The sequence below is a fragment of the Zeus faber genome, assembly GCF_960531495.2.
Source record: "Zeus faber genome assembly, chromosome: 19".
Lineage (NCBI taxonomy): Eukaryota > Metazoa > Chordata > Actinopteri > Zeiformes > Zeidae > Zeus > Zeus faber.
The window spans coordinates 19,099,027-19,126,107 of record NC_137206.1 but is presented as its reverse complement, the minus strand read 5'-3'; the positions used below and the strand labels follow the sequence as shown (position 1 = coordinate 19,126,107).

The 27,081-nt window shown below is 43.7% G+C and overlaps 1 protein-coding gene across 1 annotated transcript; it reads right to left on the bottom strand.

Moving 5' to 3' along the window:
- Positions 1-649: 649 nt before the first annotated feature.
- On the bottom strand, positions 650-27,081 carry dlec1 (DLEC1 cilia and flagella associated protein; the record flags this gene model as incomplete). Its single annotated transcript, XM_080020420.1, has 34 exons — positions 650-817; positions 944-1,081; positions 1,192-1,389; positions 1,476-1,563; positions 1,683-1,777; positions 1,891-2,010; positions 2,118-2,267; positions 3,801-4,030; positions 4,119-4,189; positions 4,404-4,519; positions 6,268-6,419; positions 6,502-6,569; positions 6,651-6,848; positions 8,131-8,249; positions 9,191-9,307; positions 9,631-9,781; positions 9,869-9,999; positions 11,295-11,456; positions 11,576-11,706; positions 12,475-12,623; positions 15,359-15,435; positions 15,589-15,781; positions 15,887-16,049; positions 16,222-16,312; positions 16,610-16,702; positions 16,814-16,950; positions 17,450-17,623; positions 20,290-20,377; positions 20,629-20,713; positions 22,813-22,877; positions 23,131-23,312; positions 26,499-26,655; positions 26,738-26,881; positions 27,046-27,081. 34 exons carry the CDS (start codon positions 27,079-27,081, stop codon positions 650-652), a joined length of 4,437 nt encoding a protein of 1,478 aa, XP_079876546.1.

Genomic DNA, 27,081 nt, shown 5'->3' with positions numbered 1-27,081 from the left:
ACTCCATGAAATTGGATTTTCATGGCCAAGTAGACGGCGCTAAAATCAACACAGCCGATTGCCAAACAGCAGCACGAGTGCTGTAAAGTTTTGGACTGTTGGACTGTGGAGCAATGGAAAGGCCTTCTCTAGTCATAAATAAAACCTCATCATCTGGATAGCCCACTGACAGATCTGGGTTTTTGTTGACAGGGGGACACTACCCATCCGAACGCATGATACTGACTGCATCGTTGGTGGGGGAAGAGGAACAATGGTGTTTGCATGGCTGGGGTTTTTTTGTGGTTAGACTCTTTAGTTCCAGTGAAGGGAAATGGTACAGAGACAGTCTAGACTATTCTGTACTTTAGTTTGGGGAAGCTTCTTTCCTGCTCCTGAGTCCTGATCTCAACCCCACAGCTTTGGGATGAACTGGAATAATAACATCCATCATCCAACATCCAGCCAAATTGAAGCAGATTCCCCCAGCAAGGTCCCAACATCTAATGGAGGGCATTTAGAGAAGCAAGCAGTAAAGGGGTGACCATGAATTTGGAACTTGGAGATGTTCGGAGAGCAGGCATCCACATATCTCGGCAATGTATTGATTGTAAGGATAAGTAACACATTGTGAAGTGGATTAATGAAGTTGATATTTTACAAAATCTCTTCAATAACAGGTACTACCTATGATGGCTCTCCAGAAGCTGCAGACCCCCTCGCAACAAATATGGAGTTCTACAACGTGCGACTGGCCCACATAGCAGGTCCCGAAGTCCACTTTGTTGGTGGACAGACTCAGCGTAGCCAGGTCCAGGTGGGCGCAGAGAGACACCCTCTGCAGAGAAACCAACCCCCCCCCAAAAAGACATGGAAAACATTAAATAATAAATAAATAAATAAATAAAAAACCACCACACCCTGAACTCTCAATATATTGCATTCCTTATACAGTTTGTTTGACCTGCAGGCTGTTGTTGCTGTAGTGGATGAGGAGGTCGTCTTGGAATCTCAGCTTTGTCCTTCCTACACTGCTCCCGCCTTTACCTTTAGCCCGAGCCTGGTCCAGCAGAGATAGGGAGCAGTGGAAGGCCATTCTCACCTGGAGATCATAACACAAAAATGGAATGTAGCTCCAGTTTGGAGAGGATAACCGAAGATCAGGTAAAATCTTGGACAGTGAGCCCTCGGCATCCAAGTTTGGCTCCAGACCTGCAGGCAGCTGCGTGGTTGGAGCTCCAGCAGTTCGCCATTGCTGGTGGGAGTGTTGCTGGAGCAGTTGGTTTGTGCTCGGGGGTGAGGGTGAAGCACGTAAAATGGAGGCTGGGTTGCCAGCCTGAAGTACAGGGGCATCTCCGTGGTGTTCTTCAACTGGAGGCTCTGTATGTTGTCAAACTCTTCCACCAACAGCTGAGGAGCACCACGACACAATTGGCCAAAAAAATCCTCCGTACAGTGTGTGGATTCACGTTGCAGTGCAGGTAGGTCTGACCCACCTCGCTCTCAGACTCCCCCCGCAGTAATTCTCCAGCCGAGGCGCTGAACTGCACCACTTCCTCGTCGTCCTCCATCTGAACCGAGAGCCTACAGCACAAGAAAGCCATGGAGAGAAATCTTCCACATCCTCAGACCGCCTCCCCTCGGGTGATTGCTATTCTGCCTCATAAACTGAGTTGGACCCAGTTTGGTCTGAAGGTTCTTACTGGGCGTGCTTGACGACTCCCTTCAGATCCATTCTCACGGGTGCGAAATCCAAACCTTGGGCCCTCTGAACTTTACCTGGGATACAAGTAGCTGCCTATCAAAAAAACGCAAGAAAGTATTCAAAAGATTGTTGTATATTTATCTGGGATTTTACACTGAAAAACATGCTTAAACAGTGTGAAATGGGTTAAAATAAGAGCGTGGTACCCGAGAGTCTAGGCTCAAGAAGCCCAGAGCGAAGCCCTCACATTTCTCGCAGGATGAGCCGTAAAGGGTCAGAGGGGTGAAGGACACATGGATGGTGCTGCTGCCCTTGGCTGGAATCATCTGCATACATACAGGATAGGTATTCAACATGTAAATACAGTGCATAGAGCTGTAAAGTGTTATCACAGGGATATTATTATTAACATCCTCATTATGAATATACGTACTATCTGCTGTGGCGTAATGAAGTAGGGGTAGTCTGAGACGTTGCCTATATGAGGTTTGATGTAGACAGAAATGAGCTTTCTCTTTGGGTAGACTGAGCTTTCCTCCACCACACTGTCTTTCTCAGTCACATGCTTCTCTTCATCCTTCTTCTGTGCAGAGAAGGGAAAAGTTGTTGTTTTTTTATGACAAGGAGCAATAAAATAAATCCTGCCAATTAAGTGGTTCCAGTGGCTGGTTCAATGACTACTGCCAAGGTCCCTAACAAGGGGGAAAAAGTTGTTTTGTTGCAGCAGTTCAGTTTTACGTTTGTGTAATTGCTTTGTGGTGCTGCTTTGTTTGTTCTTTAAACTCCTACATCATGTCACTCAGCACTGAGTGACATGATATAAGAGTTTAAAGCACAAACCAACAGTACAGCGTCTATTTTCTCCATAACATTGACTTTAGCCTTTAAAGTGAATTACACTGCATAGTATGTATGACCTTTTGTTTGTTTTGTGTTAGTTTTGTTTTTTGCAAAATAAGCATTTTTCACATAGAGCTGTACAGTATTAGCCTATCATTTTCTTTTTGATTGCATTCATTTCAAAAGCAAAATCTTAAAATCAGTGAACTTGAAATCAACATTGTTCATTTCAAAATAAGAATTGTTCACTTAAAGGTGCGGTGTGTAGGGTTTACGGAACGGACAGAAATGGAATATAATATTCGTAACTTAGTTTTAAATAGTGTATAATCCCATGAAAATAATAACCGTGTTTTTTGTTACCTTAAAATGAGCTGTTTTTATCTACATGGGCTTCCGCGGATGCCACCATGTTGCACCGCCATGTTTCTTCAACACTAGCCTTTCGCCTCTCCCCCTTTCGCTACACTGGCCTTTCGCATTTTTCGGGCCTCTGTAGAAGAGACTGTGGTTGGTTGGGATCTGCAGCCTCACCACTGGATCCCACTAAATTCTACACACTGCACCTTTAAAGATGCATTGCTTTTTTCTGCTTTCTGCTACTTAGTTTACAGACAAAAATGCACTTGAAAAGTTATCTCTTTGATAAATAATAAAAGATGAAATATTCTAAAATTTGAAATATATTTGTGATGTGGGGGTTGGGTGGATTAAGCCATACCTGTTTTGGGTCTAGGTAATTGGGCCTGGGATCAGGGTGGCTGTACGTCTGTTGCTTGTTAAAGAAATCAACGAGCAACAGGTAAAACCCCCTATCCCCACACACACAGGATAGGAGCCATTGTCATAACAAGTTTTCCATCTGCTCCAGGCCTGTTCCATCTTGCCCACTCTCTACAATAAACTGGTGTGTTTGCAACATCTCTGCCTGTGTCTCTGTGCCAGAGGGCCCTGAAAAAGCCACTCGGGTGGCCTGTGGCACGCAAAACTGCCACAGTGGCGCTTCAGGGACACAGGCAGAGATGTTGCGAACACACCAGTGGGGTTTTGCCTGTTGCTCGTTGATTGTTCTAACCAGCAACAGGCGTACAGCCACCCTGATCCCGGGCCCAATAACCTAGACCCAAGACAGGTGTGGCTGCTCAAATCACACCACCCCAACACCACAATATTTTTCTGCACCATTTACAATAGGGAGGTCTTGGACTGTAAATTCACTGCTGTCGTGATCTTGGGCCTTGAAAAGGTTGACGACCACAGCTTTGAATTAACTCACGGACTGGCTCTCGGGGGAGGAGCCTGTTTCTTCAGGTCCAGGGGTGTGGCTTTGAGGTTCTTGGTCCTCGTCTAGTTGAAGGTCGTCATCAGAAAGTGCTAACATCCCACCAACCAGCTCCCGGCCGGCAGCGTCCTTCACAGGAAAGGCGTCCCCAAAAATCACGTCCATGTCCAGCAGCTTCTGATTGTCCTTATCTAAATTATACGTCTCCCAGTCCATGCGGATATCTAGCAGGGAAAAGCAGCCCGGGGAGTCATGATTAGACTTTTAGCAACATAAAAGTACATGCATTAATGCCTTTATGATAATACTGACCGTACGGGCTGGGATTGTTGATGCGAAAAGAACGGCACACCGTGTCCCCTCCAGATACATGAGTCCCAAACCTGAAGACAAACACAGCAACGTCCAGTCAACGCCTTTCACATATTCAGTGTGTACGCACATAAGTCCTACTGAATAGGTGCCTAAAAGCTTTTGTAGGGAAAAGGGCTTCCATTTGTCTATGAACCATCTGTGAAGCCATGACAAATCCTGTAGGTGTTATAACAAACGGCATAATATTTAAGCATTGGAAAATCCAAAAAAAGTAAGACTGACTGTACTGTTGGTCCTTGGTTCTGGTCGTCGAGACGTGGACCAATGATTTGGTAGTAGAGCGGACAGCCACTGACCCTCATTTGCATCGGGATGCGTCTGGGCTCCAGATCACCTGCCTGATCAGGAAGTATAAAAACAATGGCTGAAGTTTTATGGCTATAATGAGGATATTTTTTAAAGTTTTTAAGGGTTAAGGACTCCGCTTTCTGTACATTATCCTGCACTGTGTACCTAGTTTAAGGGCTTCCGCTAAGAAAAATACAGTGGTCCTCAATAATGTAGTACTAAAACAACACTGCAACAAAGTAGCCAACTTTTTACCCTGCAAAAAACTTCTCCCTACATATAACATACACTGTTATTCAATTGGACCTTTCATGCTCCTTTTCAACACGTTAATATAAGTCTCTGAGGTCCCCAAAACATGTTTTTTTGAAAACTTTTGCTGAAAATACTACCCAGGTTTTGTATTCTAGCCATTATAACATGCCTCTATACCCCTCCTGTTCTCGACAGGCTGTTTCTGTGCGTGTCGCTTTAAATATTGATGAGCTTCCAGGCCCCTAGTTCTGTGAGCCAATGGGGTTTGAGCACAAGTTCCGGGTTCTGTGAGCCAATGGGGCTTGAGCTTTTCTTCTGGGTAAACTGATTTCACTTTATCAGTCCACCAAAAATTTTTTCTGAAAAAATTTGAGGCGAGAAATAAGCAATCCAGTTGCTGAATCTTCACTCATATTAGATCTACAAGGCCTCATTTCAAAGTTCTTTCCGACTTTTGTTGCCGTTCTCCACGTTGGTGAGGGACCACCCTGAGACACCACACGTAAACCTCATGTAAACGTCAGAAAATAAAATTTAAAAAAAATGTAATCTACAATAAAAACACTATTTTTAGTGGTTTTGTTTTGGGAATTGCACAGCGGATTGCGCACTGCAGCCTACAGTTTATCTACCTGCATACTTTTTTTTTTCTTAGAAATAAACAGCAGAATTTTTTTTGAATACTTATATTTCCATAGTCTGGGTTTTGTCACACTCAGTGCTTTTAATTCCACTTTCTTTTAAAATATTTTTGCAGGTCTGTGCAGTGTGAAGCCAACAGAGCGCTTCCCGAGGCGTTCAAGCTGTGGCTGGTGTTACTCAGATGGGGGGTGGTTCTCATTTTACTCAGGCCCAACCTGACGTAGGCTTATTTTATAACAACAGAAAAACTGAAAAAACAAAAAACTGACTGGGTTGTCGTATACCATTTTCATGACAAAATGAGCAGGTGGACCAGGGCATCCTGTTCACATCAGAGCCGATCGGAGGTGGCGCCAATTAAAACCTGTGTCTATTGCAGGGTCATTTGACCCAGGACCTGGGTTTTTCCTTTCCCACTGGTGACAAATGATGTTAGCGGGCGTGATCGGGTTTTTGGTGCAGTGGGAAAGGTGTATTATAGGCCCATCAGAGACAAATTTATGTGCACAAGCACTGAAAATCTGAGTTATTCTTAATAGGTCCCCTTAAATGCGAAACTGGACATGTCCACATTCACCTCTTCGTGTGTTCCATTGTAGTTTCTATGTAGCGTCACAAGATGTCGCCACATGCTAGTGTTAGCATTAGCATGTAGGCGGAGTGATACGAGGGGCGTGAAACCAGGTGGAGAGTTTGTTGCCCGTGGAACGGTCATTATTAACAGACAGCGGCCATTACTCAGAAATAACTGACCGCAGATTGCGGCTTTCGAGTTGAGTATTCAACAGAGTCATGGAATAAGCCCCTTTATCACACTTGTAAGGTAAACAAGGTCTAATCTACTGTATCTACTGGTTGATATACTGTACGGTATATGGTCGATAACCTGAGACCCACGTACTGTGCATATGAGCTGGTCTCTGTATTCTCCCCACATTTCGGTGTGCGCTGTGATGACGATGTTCTGCGAGCCGAACGGTTTCAGTGTCCCAGTGCTGGGGAAGATGAAGAACGCTGCGCCTTTCCCGTGAGACAGCAGGCTCTTCACAAACTCTGCCGATAAGTAAAAAAAGGTTATGGTCCTGCAACGTTTGCTCTGAACATGATTCAATTCAGTGTGTCCATATTTTTATACCTTCTTGCTCTCTCTCCTCTACCCTCTTGGCTTGGATGGAGTGAAGTGGCTTTTTCATGTGTGTGAATCTGCATTGGAGATAGAGATCATTCCATTACAATTTTAACAATCCATTTTTTTCGCCTCAGTTGTCCTATCGGCTCTCTCACCCCTGGCGTGATCGCTCGCTCAGCAATGCGGCAGAGGCAGCGTGTCCCGTGAAGTACTCGGCCTCGATCACAAAGGGGGCGGTGATCGCCGTGTGATTTGTAATCACCAATCGCTTCGAGACGGCTTTCTTCAGGACGACGTCGTCGCCAAAGTCCAGAACCAAAGACGACTGGTCTTCTGGAGCCTCTGACACCGACCTGGATAAATGGATATAAAAATAGACAGATAGATATACAGTATATATATACACAATATAAATTAGGGATGTGCCGGTCCGATACTGGCCAAAATCACTGGATCAGATATCGAAAAAAAAAAGTAGAAACCGATACGATCCATCAACCTAAACTATCACGTAAATGCTCAACTAAACCTGGAGCGACATGCAGCAAAGAGAGATGTGTCACAACCTGTGCCACGGCCAGCGCACAAGCCGTGCTTCCGTGTCAAGCCGGTGAAGTCCAACATCACTGCGAACCTCACACAGACCACCAGCCCCAGCACCCCCCACCTGCTGTACCTATACACCACAACTAATTAAAAACAATACCCCTCATCAAAATGAAGTCAAAACAAAGAAAGATAAGTAGATAAGTAGAAAGAAGTAATATTGTATCGCCAAGTTTTTTTTTTCCTGTGCGCGCGCACACACACACACACTCACACACACACACACACACACACACACACACAGACAGAGAGAGAATCAGATGGGGCAGAGCGAGAGAGGGAGGGGGAGGGAGAGAGAGGCAATTCAAAATGCTTTACATACGATAGATAAAATTGAAAGTGCATAGAAAAATAAAGAGATTTAAAAAATATAAAACACATAAAAATAATAAAGACAGTGTTTTAAGTGATGTTTGCACGTCGAAGAACACATCAATTTGGAGTACTATAAATAACAATATTAGCTTTTTTAATTGTTATCCCTATAATAAACAACAAATATTAAAATATATTATTTATATTTGTGACAAAAGATACAACATTTAAATGGAAATTCTACATCAAACTTGTTTAACTGACTGACACACCTTTGTGGCCGGCAAATGCATTGTGTGTTTAGAACAGCAGTGGAAGTCGCAGACCTCACACCTCCTGTGTGTCCGTTTACAGAGACGTATGAGTTTCAGGTCCCAGGAGACCAAAAGCTGAATGATAAGATAGGTACTCTGACTCTGCATAACCGAGTCATGTTGTGTATTTTTTCCTTTAGGGGAGTAGAATATTTGTTTCACAGTTTGAGCATTTTTGTTTTTTAGATGGCTAGGTTAAGCAAAGTACATCCAGACAAATGTATTATTTACAGCTTAGTTGTTGAAGAGAGGGGGAAAAGACTGATCGCACTGGTATCGGTATCGGCCGATACTCAAGGCTGCATCGGTATCGGACATGCAAAAGTGGTATCCCTACTATATATCAGATGTTTTATTGAGGCAATAAGCAACAGGTACCATGGGGCTCCTAGGTCTGTACCTTTTACTGGGAATTGAGAAGGAAAAATCAAGCCTCTTGGCCTTGGAGTAGAATTCCAGGACAAGAGGAACCTTCATCCCTTGGACCTCGCAGAGAGCTGAGGCCTTGGTCACCTCCAACTGAAAGAGAGGAGAAGAGGAGTCGCCTTGACAAACTAAAAGACAAGCAGTCAGAACTGAGTGACAAGTTTTTAGCAGGTTTACCTGGGCTTTTTAAATCCGAGTAAACCCACTATAATAGGTGATCGACACTGCCAGGAAAAATGGCATATTTTCTGGTGTGTCACACTCAATGTCGCGAACACGTCAGAAAAGTGGTGCCAGTGTGATTGGGAACAAAACAGCAGAGGAGACGGCAACTTAAACAAACAATGCCGTAAAATTCGAAAACTTTGGAAAAAAATGTTTTTGAGCTGTTCAAAAGGATCGGATCGTTCGTGCGCACTACAGCACACTACGGTGCTCACTACAGTCGCACCCGCGCACTGGTCCTTCGGTGGTGGGGAGCGGAGACACTCCTCCGAGCGACACTGGAGTGGCTCCGAGCCCGGCGGGCAGTGAGGGGGTTCTCCGCTGTGCTCCCCACAGAGCGATCCCCACGCTCCAAACATTTCATGTTCCCACACGCAGGGAAAAACCTCTGATTTCGGATTCTAAATGGGATACGAAATAATTGAATGAAACACGGATATTCCTGTCTATTAACGTGCCAACGTCCGGAGCTTCAACATGCGTGGCATCCCGCCGCTAAAGGGGCCAAAATGAGCGGGTCAACCCCAGTGTCCTATTTACAACAAAGCCAATCAGAGGTGGAACCGATAAAAACCTGTCTATTGCCCTTGGACTGAAACCCGGGTTTTTTTCCTTTTTCCAATGATGACAAATGCCGGATGTTGGTGGGTGTTATCGGGTTTTTGGCGCAGTGGGAAAGGGGTACGAGATAGACTGCTACAATATATATCACTGACAAACTTGGTCAAGAACAAAACACTATGGACATTTTAACCCCATCTGGTAGCCTTTAGTTAAATAGGTAGTATTCCAGGTGCATTGATACTTACATCCGTCTGAGAGGTAAATGTGACTTTGATGTTCATTTTGGCGTTTGGCCCCAAAGTCCCCGTCGAGGGGTCGAAACTGGCTGCACACAAGGAGGCCTGTTTGCCCTTCAGCTGGGACTGGTTTGTAAAACATATGATTATATCACTGACAACCTGGATTGTTTTAGGGACATTTTATAGAGGAGTAGAAAAGCAGATTTTCATGCTTCAGGATTTTCAATATTTCCATAATGACAGGAATGTCAATATATTTGTTTTAGACATAGACAGACAGACAGCTAATTATCACATTTTAATGCAATGTGTAGTGCAATTCATCATCACCCTTACAGGGCTGAACTACACTTCTCATAATATCTAAACATCAAAATCCAACATTCTATAGTCTTTAATCTTGTATTATGGCATTGTTCTAAAATACTTGTGGTGGTTCAGCATACCATCCAGGTGAAGTGAGCGGGCAGCAGGGTCTGATTGAAAAGAGTCACCACGCCCGTGGCCGGGACCCCAATGTAGATTTCAGAGAAGACCAGTTCACAGTTCAGCAAGCACAGCTGAGGAGACTGGACGTCTGCCTGAACCAGCAAATAGCTGATATGAGAGGAAAGATGGGTTTGTTATTATTAAAGGGTAAGACATATTACAAATTCCAACGTTCCAAAAAGCAGCTTTCCTCACCACCCGGTTCCTTTCTCCACCTGCAGCTCCAGCACGGTGTCAAGGTGGCGGCAGCGGCACGGTTTGAAGATCACGACCACGTTACAGGAGGACATGGGGGGCAGCCAGCCGGCCCTGGGCTGCAGCGAGATCTGAGGAACATACAGTATGTAATGTATAAACCAAATACTGTACGCCCTAACAGTCATATTGTTAGATTTATCCCTTTAACTTGTGCAATATCCGTGAAATTACGTACACTCTTCTTTCACACTTTTCTAAATTTCTTTAGTACATAATAGTAATTTATTAGCACTAATAAATTACTGATATTTATACGAGTAATATTATATTACTAATACCATATTAGTAATCATTTTTAATTTATACTCGATATACCTATACCAATAATTCATCCTGTGCATAGAATCACATTTGGTACATTCTGTATATTTTCATATATCTGGCTATTTCTGTTGTATATTTTCATGGGCTATATTTGTATAATTGGCTATTTTAATTATCATTAGGCGCCAAACAGTTGTGGGGACTCAGTGAGGGGAACTAAGAACTGGGGAGGTCCCCAGAGAACTAGACACCGTGAAGGGCTTTTCTTCTGGTTGTATTCACACTGCACTGCAACTCTGAAGTGACGTCAGCCAACAGAGTTTCAGCATCAGAGATCTGTGTTCTATTTACCCGGTAACTTTCACTGATTTCACCTTATTGGTTCACTAAAACCTGTTTCTGAACAAATTTGAGGCGAGAAAAAAAAACAAAAAAACAATCCAGGTGCTGGATCTTCACTCATTAGATCTAGAAGACGTAATTTGAAAGTTTGTTCAGACTTTTGTCAGACAAGGGCTCGCGTCGGGACAGCGCAGAGGGATTACGGGCGCATGTTCATTCATTCAATTAACATCGGAAAATTAATAAAATAAATAAAAATCTAAAATAAAAAATCTTTTTTTTTGGTTTCTATTTTTATTGGTTATTTTTCTATTACCGCTGAGTGTGCGTGGGCTGGTCTGCAGGCACTCGACCAGGCGAACTGTCCTCAGTCCGAGGGGCCGCACACTTACGTCACTGAACAGTCAGTGCCTGCCCTGGAGTAGGAGCTTAAAGACTTCCTCAAAACGGCATTCTAAGAACGATCGTGCCTAGTTCCTGCAGTACGGACACAAAAAAGGGACGATTCCGCTAAAAAGTTCTTAGAACTATGAAAATGTTCCTGCGGTGCGAAAACGCCTATTATTATAATTTTTATTTTCTTTCTATTTTATTTGTTATTTCATTTCATTATTGACCTTTAAGCTTTTTATCCTAATTGTTTGTAGGGAAACAAACCAATCCCCACCATGACAAATTCCTTGCATATGAAATTGAACTTGGTGGAATAAACTAATTCTAGTTGTGATTGACCTACCACGTTTCGACCTACCTCTACCTGTGGATGGTCACCCTGCTTCGGACTTTCCTGTCTCTCCTCCATGCTCCAGGAAGCCTCTATCTGGGAGGCATTAGTGAGGTGGACAGTGGTCTGGACCTGGTCCCCCAGTCTGATGAGCCCCAGGTCTAGGCTGGGAGCGCTGAGGGTCAGGCTGGGACCCTGGTACAGGAACAAGTCCAAAAATAAGATTGTACTGGAGGATGGATTGGTTGGATGGATGGAGACATTTTTTACCATAATGACAGCCAATCATTACTTCTCTTTTGTTTTGTTTTTACCTTGAAGGTGACCTCCACTGCCAGGGTGACGGCCTGCTGGTGGTTCTGGATGTGGCACAGCAGATGGGTGAGGACCTTCTCTGGTTTTCCTCCAGTCACAATCAGATCCAGGTCAAAGCACTCGTTCACCTCTGCACCCAAAACCCATCGCTATCAAACCTTTATCAATATTAAACCTTGAGTTCATTCGCCTGCACTGAGTTTGAGTTTCAGCCTCGGTCAGCCAAGGTGCCAAATGTCGAAACAAAGTGAAAGGAAATGGAGGAAAACAGAATAAATACACAGAATAAGGACGGAAAAGCGCAAAACACGATAAGAGATAAGACACTTTACATGAGTCAGAACAGGCACACGATAAAATATGGAAAGGAAGGGGTCTTAAGATGGGATTTACTGCCAAAACTTCAGGTGATAATGATGATATTCATGATTCTCCTGAGTCATGTACCTAAGTCACCAGCGCAGGGTTCTACTTCCATCACATGGCAGCCGCTGATCCTCTCCCACTGGAAGTGGATGAGGGATTTACAGTGGTTCCACATCTTAAAGGAAAAAAAAGACATAAGCAGTGAGATTTGTATACAACACCGGCAAAAAAATTTTTTTTATATATATATTTATATATATATATATATATATGTGCTAAATTGCACAACTCTATTTTGTCAGAATGTAAATTGTTGCTCCAGAGATGCATTGCTCATTGTACATGTGTTTGTTGTTTATTGAATGTTGCCAAATATTTTAATGGTTTATGGTTTTGGTTTATTTTATTGTGTTTTGTTTATTATTAGGTTTATTAGGTTTTGCATCTTATTTATCCATCTATCCATCCATCCGTGTACATTAATTTTGTCACTATAAACATTCCCCATAAGGACCTGCCTTGAAGTTCCTACGTGTGGCTCTGCTGATCAAAGTCTCTCCGGGGAAGGTGACTGCGTAGGGCTCCAGCAGGATGTGGTGCGGCTCCGTCGACCCCTTCACCTCGATCTCCATGACGATGACATTGCTTGTTTTGGGGGCTGTGTTGTTTTGAACGCCTGTGCTGTTGGTACAAAACCATCGGAGGAAAAATAATGAGCAAACGAATGAACAAACAAACAGGAGAAATAAAAGCCTGATATTTGACGTCAGCAGACCACCGCGTGCTACTGTTTTCGTCTCTGGCTTTTAATTTCTCGTTTACACATTCATCTTTTGAGGGCTTGGCTGGCGTCAAAGGACCCAAACTGACACCGACACTGACACCCAAACTGAGATGAAAACGGTTGTCTCATATTTCATTTTAAGCCTCTGGGGTCCCAGCCGAATTCAAAGGAAGCGTTGTGATTTTGGTGTGGTCTGATATTTATCTAAATATAATGAACTTAACACACTCTGACTCCAAAGTAGTTGATATATCAATATGAAGGAAAATCACAGCTACATGTATATGCCATCAATAGATTGCTCAATATCATTATGCAGCTTTTAGATAGATCTAAAACACACAAGATATAAAGAGGATGTTTTTGTATTTTGTGTTGCCGCCAGAAATGTTGTCATAGCACACACTAGAATATCTTCACCAACTGTTTTGTCAATACAAAAAAGTTGTTCATCAAGGTCTTGGGTATGTAATGAAGTCAAAATAGGCGATCAAATCTTGTGTCTAAATAGGTAAAAACAAGGTTTTATCACAACTTTATTTCAGTTAACTCAAGGTGTGAGAGGAGCCATTCGCTAATGACCTGAAAATTCATGACCCGCTGGTGGGGGCCATTAGAGGTGTGGATCTGCAGCAGGCTGGGCCCTCTCTCTGTCAGACTCTCAGACAGAGAAATGAGGTTGCAGGCTTGTGGGAGTGGGCACAATGAGCAATGCAAGAAATGTTTGAAGTTTTTGAAAGATTTATTAAAAATGTCACAAAAGCTATATACAAAAACTCAAAAAATGGTTTTCGGTGAGAAAAGCAACTCTAGAACCAACAATCATGTTCAAGTAAAATGGATCATGCGGTCTTGGCCTAGTAGCCAGTGTAGGCGCAAGTTGATTTTCTGTGGCAGCTTGTAGAGATGCTCTCATACTGTAAAAACAAATTTAAAAGTGTAAGAAGATGTGATATTTACATAACACATATCTCGACAAGACTACATACGTGTAGATCACACCAGGCAGGGGAATGCCACATATTACATACAGCTCACCAGCTTATGGACCACACACACACACACACACACACACACACACACACACACACACACACACACACACACACACACACACACACACACACACACACACACACACACACACACACACACACACACACAAAGACTGCGTGGCAACTTGGGGCAGGGGTGTTTTTGTTGTCACTGTAACCATAAGTAAAACAAATAGATTGTAAGACACAGGCTACAGCTAAGTGGACAGGAGAGCAGAGCTGCATAAAGGCTGCATGCTACTGTTTTCAGCTGTCGCCTGGACGTGCTCTCCAATGCTAAGCTGGCTTAGCAAAAGAAAAATCCCATCTCTTAACCCTCTAGCTACCGCCGGTAACACCGGTAACTTTAGAGTGTGACAGTGTTATCATCGCGATAACACTGTCAGGATTCCATGAAACGGTCTCTAGCTAGCTTAGCTAGCTACTCATCCACCTAGTACTCTGGCTAGCTAACATTAGCGAACAGGTGTACAAGACGCAGAAATCATTTCAACATTAGCTTGTGCTATTAAAAAAAGTTACTTACTCATCGTCAGGTATTGGGTCCTCAGCTGGGTCAATTCTCCATTCAAATTTCTGTCTTTCTTCCTTAGTATCAGGACATGATGATTTATCAAATCCGTCCGCACGTCACACTGGCGCGGGGCCGCGGCCCGTCAGAGCAGAGCGTGCGTCATTATACAAAGCAACATCAGGGCTGAATGGGAGGATGTGGATTTGGGAGCCGCAAATTCATTGGCATGATGAATAGGCGTTGGTTTGGAAAGACACAGAGATAACATATGCAAGGTCGAACTTAATGCCAAATCTAACCTAATTTAATAATAATCAGATTGTTCTAAAACATAAAGTCGGACAGTCGCGATTCTAACCTTTTTGGCATTTGTTTTGCCGGGCGAGTATGATAAAATCACGCAGAGGTAGAGAGCTATTTATAAACCAAAGTCACTTTTTTTACCTGCGATCGCGCAGGCTTGATTGTCGACTTCAGAGGGTTAAAGCTCTTGATGAGCTTTATGAGCTATCAAGTGGCAAGAAGACAAAAGTAAGAAGCAAAACCGTTCAGTTGTGACAAAAGGCACAGGTGCACTGAGCTTGGTGCATGTTTTTTTTCCAATAGTATAAGGGACTCGTATATGTACAGTATATAGAAAATATCAGATCAGCCACAAAATTAAAACCACCACTAATAAGCGCTAATATTGTGTAGCTCCCACTGTTGGCGCCAAATCAGCTCTGACTCTGTTTGTCCATTTTTCCTTCTTCCAACACATCGACTTCAAGAAGTGACTGTTCACTTGCTGCCTAATATATCCTAACCCTCTACAGGTCCCATTGGAACGAGATGATCAATGTTATTCACTTCACCTGTCAGTGGCTTTAATGTTGTGGCTGATCAGTGTAAGGGGCTTGTATATGCAGTTGGTGATTAAATAATTACAGTCATCAGCAGTTTATTTTTGATCTCCTGCAAAATTCTGAAAATGTCAGTTAGGCCTTATTCTGCCAATCCCGCGATTTGGAAATCCTCCTTCCAATTATTAGTTATTAGTTAGTTATTATGAGACGATGTGTACCTGTTCTCAGTGGACTCCATGGGGAACTGAGGGACGTCCCTGACAACAAGGTGACACACACTGTGGTAGTCCTTCAACTAAACACGACACAAGACACAGGAGTTTGACACCATCAACCATCAGCAAAACAAAAGGGAGCACCTCCAACATCAACCTGGTCAGATATTGTGCTATTTGAGACATTGCATATCCGCCACTGAAGATCTTCCATTTTGCCCTGCTCTCTGTACCTCCTTGGGGCCGAAGGTGAACAGGAACTCCTGGTTCTGGCGTGGGGCCAGCTGACCCGCCGGAGGGCTGACCTGGAACGCGCCCTCCTTTGCCGGGTGGAACTGGATGTGGGCAGGGTCCGGCGGGTCCCCGGGGAACAGCGCCTGCAAGTTGGGCTTCATGATCTGCCAGTAGAACGGCAGCTCCAGGTCCCTGCAGAACCCGCCCCCCCACCAAAAAAAAAACAGAGGGGCAGATAGAAGGATATGACATAGGGAAGTGGGAGAGAGAGAGGGAGAGAAAAGGAGGTTTCCTTACACGTTGTTTTTAATGACGACTTTCTTCTGCTGCACGGAGTGAGGGTTGGAGGAGCTGAAGCGGATGAAGTGCTCGGCGGTCAGGTCCCTCATCTCCCCCAGAGCAAGAGGCTCCTCCTCCCCGGACACCGACACCAGCTCCAGGGCGATGAACTGGCCCTCGCCTGGGACCAGGAACAAGCACGCACGCACGCACGCATGTACGCACACACACACGCACGCACACACGCACGCACACACACACACGATAAAAGGTTGGACTTTTACTGTTTTTGTAAATCGAATACCAGCTTAAGAATCATTAATTATCAAAATATGTTCTACAGAATGTCCTACCTTGGACGGTGATGTCCTTCACCTGGCAGTTGTCACAGACGATAGTGAAATCTTTCAAATACTTCTCTACCCTAGTGGGAAAGAAAATCACCTGTATACACACAGACACACACAAATTGACTTTGAAATATATTAAAGTTGGAGATAATTTGTCTAAAAATGATATTTTCACTATTTCTTTCTGTATACACTATGGTAGCAAATAGATATTTCAAATATTTATATTTAACATTGTATTTTTTTTATTAATTTATGGCAAAAACAGAATATGCAGACATACAACATCTAAATTTGAAGCTTTATGTATGAGGAGAGACAGTTAACACAAAAGGGCCAGTTGCCTTCAAGGTTGGCGATGCAAAATGGAGCTGCTTCTTGAGAGACTGACCTCCACCACGGTGGTCTGACCAGGTTCTAGATGAAACAGTGGGGGACTGATCGCAAAGGGAGGCCGCTCTGCAAATTTCGTCTTTACCACAGACTAGAAAGAAATAACGGCATAAAAACTGTTTGTAAATGGACGTTATACAAGAGATGTGTTGTCGATTATCGTAATTAATTATTTATTTAATAATAATAAGTATTGATTCACCCTCAGGTTAGAGACGGGCCACTTGCTCTTGGGGATGATGCAGAAGGTTCCGGCACTGAGGCCTTGGTTTCGGCACACAAACTCCACAAACTTCAGCCCCCCCATTAGACAGCAGCCACATTCCAGGACACTTGGCACTGGGCAAGGACGGGAGCGAACAAAAGTTAAACAAAAAATATTAAAGAAAATTACACAAATTTCTTATGCTTTCTTGTTGTAAGGGAGGAAGATGCGCAGAACAGATGGTATTGGTGGTAGATGATCCCCTGTGGCGACCCCTAATGGGAGCAGACGAAAGAAGAAGAAGAAGAAGAAGAAGAAGAAGAACACACAAATTTCATATGCTAAAGAAACAAGCTATCGATTTATTACATAATGCCAATTTTTCTATCTTCAAGTACATTTATACATTTATTGTATATTGCCAAAATGTTCTTGTTCATTTTTATTGTTAACAGTCAAGTTCATTTTGTTTATTTTTCATCATTATGTTTATTGTATATCTATGTACATATACAATATTGTATATGTACATTGTCTATCTATCTATCTATCTATCTATCATCTATCTATCCATCTAACCATCTATCCATCCAGCATTTCAGGGACCACAAGTAAGGTATAAGTTAAACTCACAGCTTAGTACGGGAGGGGGTCGTCGGGCCACGATAGGCACCAGAAGTGGGTACTGAGCCTGGGTCTCCACAAGGATGAAGTCCTCGAAGTCGGCGAGGGAATCTGGAGTGAAGCGCACCGTATACTTGCAGCTCATCCCTGGGGCGACCATCCCCCCCTCACCTGGGAACCTGCCTGTAAGACACACTGGATATCATCGAAAATACCTCTCTCCTCACACTGATTCAGTGGAAGTCTGGCTTCAATTTTAAGTGCAGTGATGTCTTTCTTCCACAAAATGGTGCTAATGTGCACATATACTGTAGTTTAAAGTTGTGAAACGCAATGGTCTCGGTCAGGTGTGAGTAAACGTTTTGGTTCGAGGGCCAGAGAGAGTTTTGAAGACCACGTGAGGGGTCGCGTTCTGATTTCGAAGTTTACAATTTATTATGTTTCTCCATGCTCAATTGACAACTGCAAAATGAGTATTCCTTATAATATTAATTTATTTTCTCAGAGATCTGGTAAAACAAATCAGCAGCTTATGCACACTAGTACTGTGCAAAAGTTGCTTATTAGTTTTATCAATAGTTTCATTTCAGGTGGGCTAACTTTCTTCTCCTAAGCCTTCTATAACAATTTTCAGAGTTCCCATTAGCGCAGCATTGGCTCCTGCTGTCTCTCTTTCGAACAAGTGTAAATATATGGTAAACTATGCTGAGCAACCACTATGCTGAGCAACCACTATGGACACTATAAGGCGCAAGAGACGACACCTGGACATACATAACATCAGATGATGAAGTCACAAAGCGGCCCACTCCTCAAACTAATCAAGGTTGCAAAGTTCTTCACCCTCTGCTAAATTTGCAAACGTTTTTCATTCATACCTGCTTTAAATGTACTTCTATAATGATCAAACTTCCACAACCACAACCACAAGATGTCTGAAACATCCCGGTTCCAACGAGACCTCAATCATGTCTGTGCGTACTGCAGTTGCCGTGTTTCAGATACTTTTAGCACAAAAAATGCCAAGAAGATTAATAATAATAAAAATCTGAGCAAAAACAATATGTAGGTTTACAGCGCTGCGGGCTGGACCCCTTATTGTATAATAATCAGTTGAAGCTCTGAACAGGGATTTAGAGGAGGATTTAGACTTATTTAGATTCCTTATTTTCTTACTTGTATGGAAAATGAAAAGCATACACAAAATTAAGACAATTGGAGTGGAGTTTTTTTCTACTCCAGACAGCAGTGCACTGTGACAGTTTTCCTGTCTTTATTTTAGATATATTTATTTTTGTTAGCTTCCTATTTGTAATCCGCCTTGGATCGGGACAGTAGATAGCGTAATGGAGCGATTTCCGGTCAACTGCGCGTCCCCGTTCCCTGTGTCTCCAAACAAAACAAATAAAAACAGTGTGTTTTTATTTTAGCTGTATTTGTTTTCCTTTTCCTAATCGAACGAAACAAAAAAAGCCATGTGCGTCCCGTGGCACGCCTTCAATTACGTCTCCCCGTTGCTACAGTGTATGGGACTTTATTTTTTAAAAACTGGATTTTTTTCTTAACTTGTAAATAATAAATCCTACCATTTTTTTCTATTATAATTATTTTTTCTTAACCAGCATGCTGGGCATACAACACAGAGTATTTGTATGCTATTACATCTAGGACAGAGTTAGTCTGCAAGTGGAGTTCAACTTCTCAACTTGCAATGCAACTCTTTATTCATTCTTAAATCAACAACAACTGCTGCAATAACTCTGTCCTGTGGACGACCTGTAGGATGACAAGAGCACAGCTTTGCTGTACAGAGCCGCCACCAACCCCCCTCTTTGGAGAACTATTTATCATGTTTTGGTCCCTAAACAACTCATCACTACTCCAAGAGGGGGAGAATCACCACGGGTGAGACAAATAAACATAGAACCAACAACAACATGTACATGGAAAAACATAAACATAGAAACAAACAACAACATGTACATTGAAAAACATAAACATAGAAATAAACAACAACATGTACACAGAAAAACTCAGATGACATGTATCGAAACAACTGAGTTAATCGAGGAAAACTGGAACAGCAATTGGGCACGTGGCCTCTTCCTGTCCTAGTTATGGCAGTAAATGAGGAAGAAAGGGAGAGGGATGTAATCAGGAGGGTGCTGTTTGCGTTCAAAGCAGGTGCTGGTGGTGTGTGTGTGCCTGTGATGAGACTGCCTGTATGTGTGCGTGTTTGTGTGTGTCTGTGTGTGCATGTGAGATGTGTCCACCGGTGAGTGTATAGGACTTGTATGATGTCGTGGCGCCCCGAAGCCGTACAGACACTACACGGATCCTACACTTCTGTAATAGGGAGACTTTCTCAGACACCCGCCCTACCACACCACGATGCTGTGAAGTCCAAACACCCAACACCCAAAACATGTATAACTGGTTATTATTTTGGACTACTAATAGTGAGACATGCATCACCAACAATTAGTTCATAGTGAACAACTCTTTTAAATGACTAGGGAACCGGGAGCCACTCCGACAAAAGATTGGACGAGGGAGTGAATCTTCAATTCACAAACTAAAAATAATTAACAACGTAACCATTCGCTGGAAGTCCTCCTTCGCACACTGTGCATAACACCAAATGAATCAAATGAACGAAGAGTCGAAAAATCGAATGGTTCGTTTTACATACCGGTTGAAAAACACTGGTCTAGGTTCCAGCGTTTTCCACAACCAAAAACAGGAATATAGTAGGGTGTTTGGATGGAAGAATGTAGGGATTCTTTGCCATGGAAATATTGGATCATATAATTTAGATAAGCTGATCAGCACGAAGGGCCAAACCTCACCTAGGCCGATGGAGAAGTAAGAAGTCGTGGGAGGGATGACTCTTACATGACGGCATGTGGCGGTGACATTCTTCAACTCCAATGTAGTCTAAAGTTCAAAGGAAAGGAAGCGCAATTCCAAAAATATATTTTAGACATAATTAATTATATATTATGTAATGTATGTTATGCATTATATAATTCAACATTTCAGAAAAGGTAATAGGTTCTGCTAATTATTTGTGATAATAACATATATAGGTTTGAAGGCTTGATCTGAGGTCATGTCCCTCAACTCGTTTCACAGATAAATATAACTATGTAATAATAAATATGACAAATAAATAATATGCAGCATACTTCATACACCTTCCCGACACTGTATTCATGGAATAGCATGGCTGAGGGATTTGGGAGGAAGATTGGGGTAAAATAATCTGTGAAGCTGAGAGGGAAGAGTAAAAAAACACAACACACAGTAAAGTCAGGCACTTGGGGTAGAGAAACAGGAGGTCCACAAACTATAATGCAATATAAAAAAGCATCGATATCTTACGTACATAGATATACTTTTACATGTACAGTATATGTGTTTTGCTCAATGCCTTAATGCTGTGCATTAAGGCATTGAGCGTTACAATTAAACAAGTGACACAGAAGCCACACTGAACAAAGTACATTCTTACCTAACTTACATAATACTTTTCAGCAGATTTACACCTTGCTGACAACGCATGAGCTGTATTTGCCTTCAGCAGCAATTGCTCTTTGTGTTTAACTCCCACACATCTCTCGTCATCTTATGTAACAACTATATTTTCCTTATTTTAACAATTCAATTTATCCTCATATTATGATGGGGCTCCATGTACATTTTCTTTTTTTTGGAGCACCTGCCCCTAAAAGTCTCTGTACAGAACTGTAGAGGGGAAGTGAGACCCGTTCATTAGTGGTTACTGGACAACTCATAGCGGAGAGGGGGAGAGCCTTCGCCCCCTCTCTCCCTCCCGCTCTCCGCTACAGTTTCAGAACATAGTAAACTGCACTCACACCGTTTCAATTCTCAGATTTTTCCTTGCGGATAAAAAAAATAATAATAATAATTTAATCATAAATTGGCCAAAGCCTAGTATGGAGTCTCTTCCTACATAGATGACTGTTTGGGGTTCCATTACGTAATGCTACAGCAAGAGGTGTCTAATATCACGCGAGACTAGGCAACAGAGTGGGTTTCGTTTTTAGACCAGTGCTTGAAGTAATTTAAATATTTGTATGAAATAAACATTTGTAAAAACCCACTATTTGTGCTTTATTTGGATTCCGCTCCGCCTCTATTTTACGGAAATGTGACTGCTTCCATTCCCACATACTTCCACTTCACAGCTGTTCCGGCAATTTGCCAGAAATTACACTACTTTGAGAGTGGGGAAATTTACTGAACAACTTTACATTTAAATTTACAGAACATCGACACCGGCTCCCAGTCCCACATGACGCCAGTACGGAACATTGCCGGTAGATTTACGACTTTCAGTGCTAGTGGGAAAGCGGCATCTGTCAGTCTGTCTGTATGTTCTTCGATTATCCCATCTACTTCACATTTGGCGGGTGTGTTGCAGGGGAGGCAACGACTTGCAAATTTGATGCAATTTGGACACGCAACACGCGTAATATTAATAAATTTTGAATAAACAACGAACAGCAAGCAGCTCTATGCAGCTGGGCATCATCCAACTCCACTAACCGGGATGATTAGTGACATCATCATCCAATATGTGAAGCGATGCACGACAGGAGGAGAGTTGAGTGCCGGGCGTGTGACCTTCAACCTCACACACGTACGTGAGAGGAAACCCCTGCGCTGCATGTGGAGAACAAAGGGCCTGGGAGTCCACATAAGAAAAAAACTGGACTCAACTGATCCTGGTGAAGTTCTAATATGCCTGTATTTACAAATTTTGTTATTATTTTTTATTGCAAAGTGGTCCTTACATTTTGTTAAACTGTGTCATTTTGAACGGGCATGCAGAACACGTGACTGAGTCATTGACATTTTGTTAAACTGCAATGAATGTATTGATATAGTGTAATGACTATTGACTACTGTAATGAATGATTGTAATACACTAATAAAGACAATTTACATCCGTTCATTTCAGTTCAGAGGATAAAGGAACCCCATTCGGAAAACCTCATGAAGACCACAAACAGTTGTATCTTCCCTTTTTTGTTGAAAGACAAAACCAATTGTGCCACGTTCGATGGTAATTCAACTAGAAACCATGTTGGAGATGAGAAGTTTCTTTGTTTATTCGTAAATTATGGCATCCCTACACAATGGTAATTCCTTAAAGTAACTTAAAACTGTATCATAAAGAGAGTATAAGTTCTCCTGAATCAAATGATAAGTACCACTTACTTACTTACTGATAAATGACAAAACAAGCCCAAAGTGAGACAATTTATGTAGATACTACAAGCACTCATTGCCCTATGGCAGTCTCCATTTGCCATCATTACATTGCTACAGCATATGAGGGGTACCTCTGGGCTCCCTGCTCCGTCCTCTCCGCCTGGTTCCTTGGATGGGTGAGAGATTTGCCACCAGGCTGAACGTTCAGGGGTAGGAACCGTGGATTGCGCAAAAAATGCTGTCGCTCTTTCATCCTCCTCAGTCCATCCTTCTCCTCCGCACGGGTCTTTGCATTGATCTCGCCCTTCCACTTTGGCCTGGGACGGGCCCGACTGGACCCCTGAAACGCATCCATTCAAAATTGAATGTAGCCCTTCATTTCTCCCCCAAAACAACGAAACAGTTTATATTGTCGAACAGTTAAATCCTAAATTGAACTTGCCATATACCTCAATAGTTGTTTTCCTTTTAGTGTGCGTGTTTGAGCTGGTTTCCAGGGTCAAGCTAGGCTCCTCAGCATCTTCCTTCTTGTCTCCAACAGGTATCAGTGTGTAGCCATCATCCTGAGGCTCTCTGCTCACGCGCATTTTGTATGAGAAGGTCGGTTTGGCGTAGCGTAGGTTGGGTTTCACTGAAAGCACAGGATGAGTAGTGAGCCAAAAAGCACCAGGTGAGGAATTTTAATCCCCACTATAAAAAAAACAAAATACCTGCTGGTGCCATTATAATTGGACTTTGTTTCGGTACGTAGTCCTGGGGACAAATCAAGTTGTTCTTTTTGAGAAGATCGCCATCTACACACCACTCGAAATCTGATCCAACTGGAGAGGGGGGACAAATATAATATCAATGCAGTCTGTTAAAACACTCCCAGCGGAATTGTAATGTAGTGGCTGTGGTGGTGGCTGGGGACTTTAACAGGGCCAACCTTAAAAAAGTTCTGCCTAATTTCCACCAACACATCACGTGTGCCACCAGGGGAGACAGAACTTTGGACCATTGTTACACTCCTTACAAGAACGGATACAAGCCCGTCTCGCTCCCTGCTTTCGGGAAATCAGATCACGCCGCGATCTCGCTGGTTCCTGTTTACAGGCCTCTGATCGCGCGGGATCTGGCGATGACGAGGGAAGTGAAGCGGTGGACGGACCAATCGGAGGCTGCGCTTCAGGACGCTCTGACTCATGTAGACTGGGACATGTTCCAATCAAGTTCAAGTGACGTCAGCGAGTTTACGGAGGTTGTAGTAAGTTTTGTAACTACGCTAGCGGATGATATCATTCCCACGGTGAAAGTTCGGATATTTCCAAACCAGAAACCGTGGGTTGATTAATCCATCCGCTGCGCTCTGAATGCTCGCACGGCCGCTTACAACGACGGTCTTGTATCTGGTAATATGGACAATTACAAAGCGACGTCGTACAATCTGCGGAGGGCGGTGAGGGACGCCAAACGGACGTACAGAGAGACAGTGGAGCTACAGATGGAGCGGGGGGACACAAGACGCTTGTGGCAGGGGCTGCGGACTATTACGAATTACAAGAGCAGCTCCCCCCCAGCCACGAGTGTGGACGCCTCCCTAGCCAACCAACTGAACTCCTTTTATTCGCGGTTGGAGTCTGGCAGCAACACCGCTAGCTCGCCGGCTAATTGGAGTTACACCGCTGGGGATGAGCGCGCACTCTCAGTGTCCATGCACGAGGTTAGGAGGGCTTTGATGCGGGTGAACACCAAGAAAGCTGCGGGCCCAGATGGCATATCTGGGCGAGTACTGTGCTAACCAGCTAGCTCCGGTGTTCACTACAATATTCAACATCTCCCTGGCTGAATCAGTGGTCCCGTCCTGCTTCAAGAGGTCCACCGTCGTTCCTGTCCCGAAGATCGCCTCTCCAACCTGCCTGAATGACTACCGTCCGGTGGCCCTCACCTCGGTGGTCATGAAGTGTTTCGAGAGGCTGATTAAGGATTACATCTGCGCCTCCCTTCCCCGCACCTTGGACCCGTTGCAGTTCGCGTACCGGCAAAACAGATCCACGGATGACGCGGTCTCCCAGGTACTGCACACCACGCTCACGCATCTGGATGGCCAGAAGGGGGCCTATGTGAGAATGCTGTTCATCGATTATAGTTCAGCTTTCAACACCATAGTCCCCACCAGACTGGCTGTCAAGCTGATGGAGCTCGGACTGAATGCTCCGCTGTGCACCTGGATCCTGGACTTCCTCACAGCCCGCCCCCAGGTGGTCAGGGTGGGGAAGTACATGTCAAGCTCCCTCACCCTGAATACAGGATCCCCCCAGGGCTGCGTCCTCAGCCCCCTACTGTACTCCCTGTACACACATGACTGTGTGGCCAGGTCCAGCTCCAACACCATCATCAAGTTTGCTGACGACACCGTGGTCGTGGGCCTGATCACCGACTGCGATGAGAAGGCCTACCGCGAGGAGGTGGCTGACCTGTCACTCTGGTGCCAGGACAACAGCCTCCACCTGAACGTCAGCAAAACCAAGGAGCTCATTGTGGACTTGAGGCGTGGATCACAATCGAGGACGCACGCGCCCTTGTGGATTAATGGGACTTCTGTCGATAGGGTGAGCAGCTTCAGATATCTGGGAGTCCACATCACAGAGGACTTAACATGGACTGTACACACAGACACTCTGGTGAGAAAGGCGAGGCAGCGTCTTTTCCACCTCAGACAGCTGAGGAAATTCCGGGTCTCGGTGAGGATCCTCAAGTCCTTCTACTCTGGAGCAGTGGAGAGCATCCTGACAGGCAACATCACTGCCTGGTTTGGGAACTGTACTGCCCAGGACAGGCGGGCCCTGCAGAGGGTGGTGCGTTCAGCTGAACGTACCACTGGAACTACCCTCCCCTCCCTGCAGGAGTTATACACCAGGAGGTGTAGTAGCAGAGCCCGCAGGATCATGAAGGATCCTCATCACCCCAACAACGGACTGTTCCAGCTGCTGCGGTCAGGCAAGCGCCTCCGCAGTCACGCAGCGAGAACAGAGAGACTGAGACAGAGTTTTTTCCCGCAAGCCATTAGAACTGTCAATGCTGACCTCACCAGGGGTCCTCACTGAGCCATGCACTAGGCTCCACTACCTACTGTACTGTATGTAGCATACTGTACCGCATACTGTGTCACTGTTCAGGGTTGTTCGTGAAGGCGTATTGCTTTACATTTACATTTAGTCATTTAGCAGACGCTTTTATCCAAAGCGACTTACAATTGTTCAAAGACCGACGGACGCAGCCATCAGGAGCAATTAGGGGTTAAGTGTCTTGCTCAAGGACACTACAGCATGCTAGCAGGAGGAGCCTGGGATCGAACCAGCAACCTTTGGATCACTAGACCACCAGCTCTACCTCCTGAGCTACCATCCCCTGCTGCGCCGTACTGTTGTATACTGTGCTGTATTATCCCAAACACTACCTCACTCTATTCACATTCACATGCCACTTTAATTCACATGCCACTTTAATGCACATATCTGTATATACATAGGCATATTCCCTCTATCTATTCCATTTTATTTCTTTTTATTTTTATTGTACTTTATTCTAGATATTTTTATTTTATTCTATAAGTATTCAACTTACTGTATTACGTTTTAGGAGTCAGTTAGTCGGCCTATAGAAAGAATTTTTTTATTTTTATTTTTTCCTAGGACATATTGTGTGCTATCACCAGGTGCGTTGCATTACATTTCACTGCATATATGTATGAAAGTATGTATATGTATGTGACATAAAAAAATCTTGAATCTTGAAATTTATGATAATGATATGATTCATGAGGTGTGCTGCTCACCTGGAGAGAGCCCAAGCTCGTGATAAGACTCTCCCTCCTCCTCCGACATTCTTTCATGTTCCTCAATCTCTGCACCATTCACCCGGACTCTGGCCTGGATTATATGACTCTCCAGTGCGTTTGCTTCTCTCATGGGCTCGGCATAGTCGAGGTGGACCTGAGGAACTCTTGATATGTGAGGAATGTTAAACTCGTACAACATTTTACTTGATAGAAAGGGATTAGGTGTCACGCACTACCTGCCGGAGTTCTTCAACATAGCTGTCATGGAAGTCATTTGGGTCGCAGCTCCTCGCCTTGGTAAGATTGGACACTGTGTCTTTCCCTATATTTTCTTGAGTGTAGATGTCCTTGAAAGTGCTGTCCAATACATGGCAAATATCCTTGTGTAGAAGTGGAGCAGAGATAATTCATTTTGGAGAAGAGAAAATTCATTTTGGGGGAGAGATAATTGAAAGATAAAAAGATAGATGTTTAATAGGATTCATTACTTTTATATTTCCTTAGATTTTTAGTTTATCCTCATCTTTTCTCATTTTTTAATTACCCTGCGCAGCAGTCTCTGGAGGTTGCTCAAAAGCAT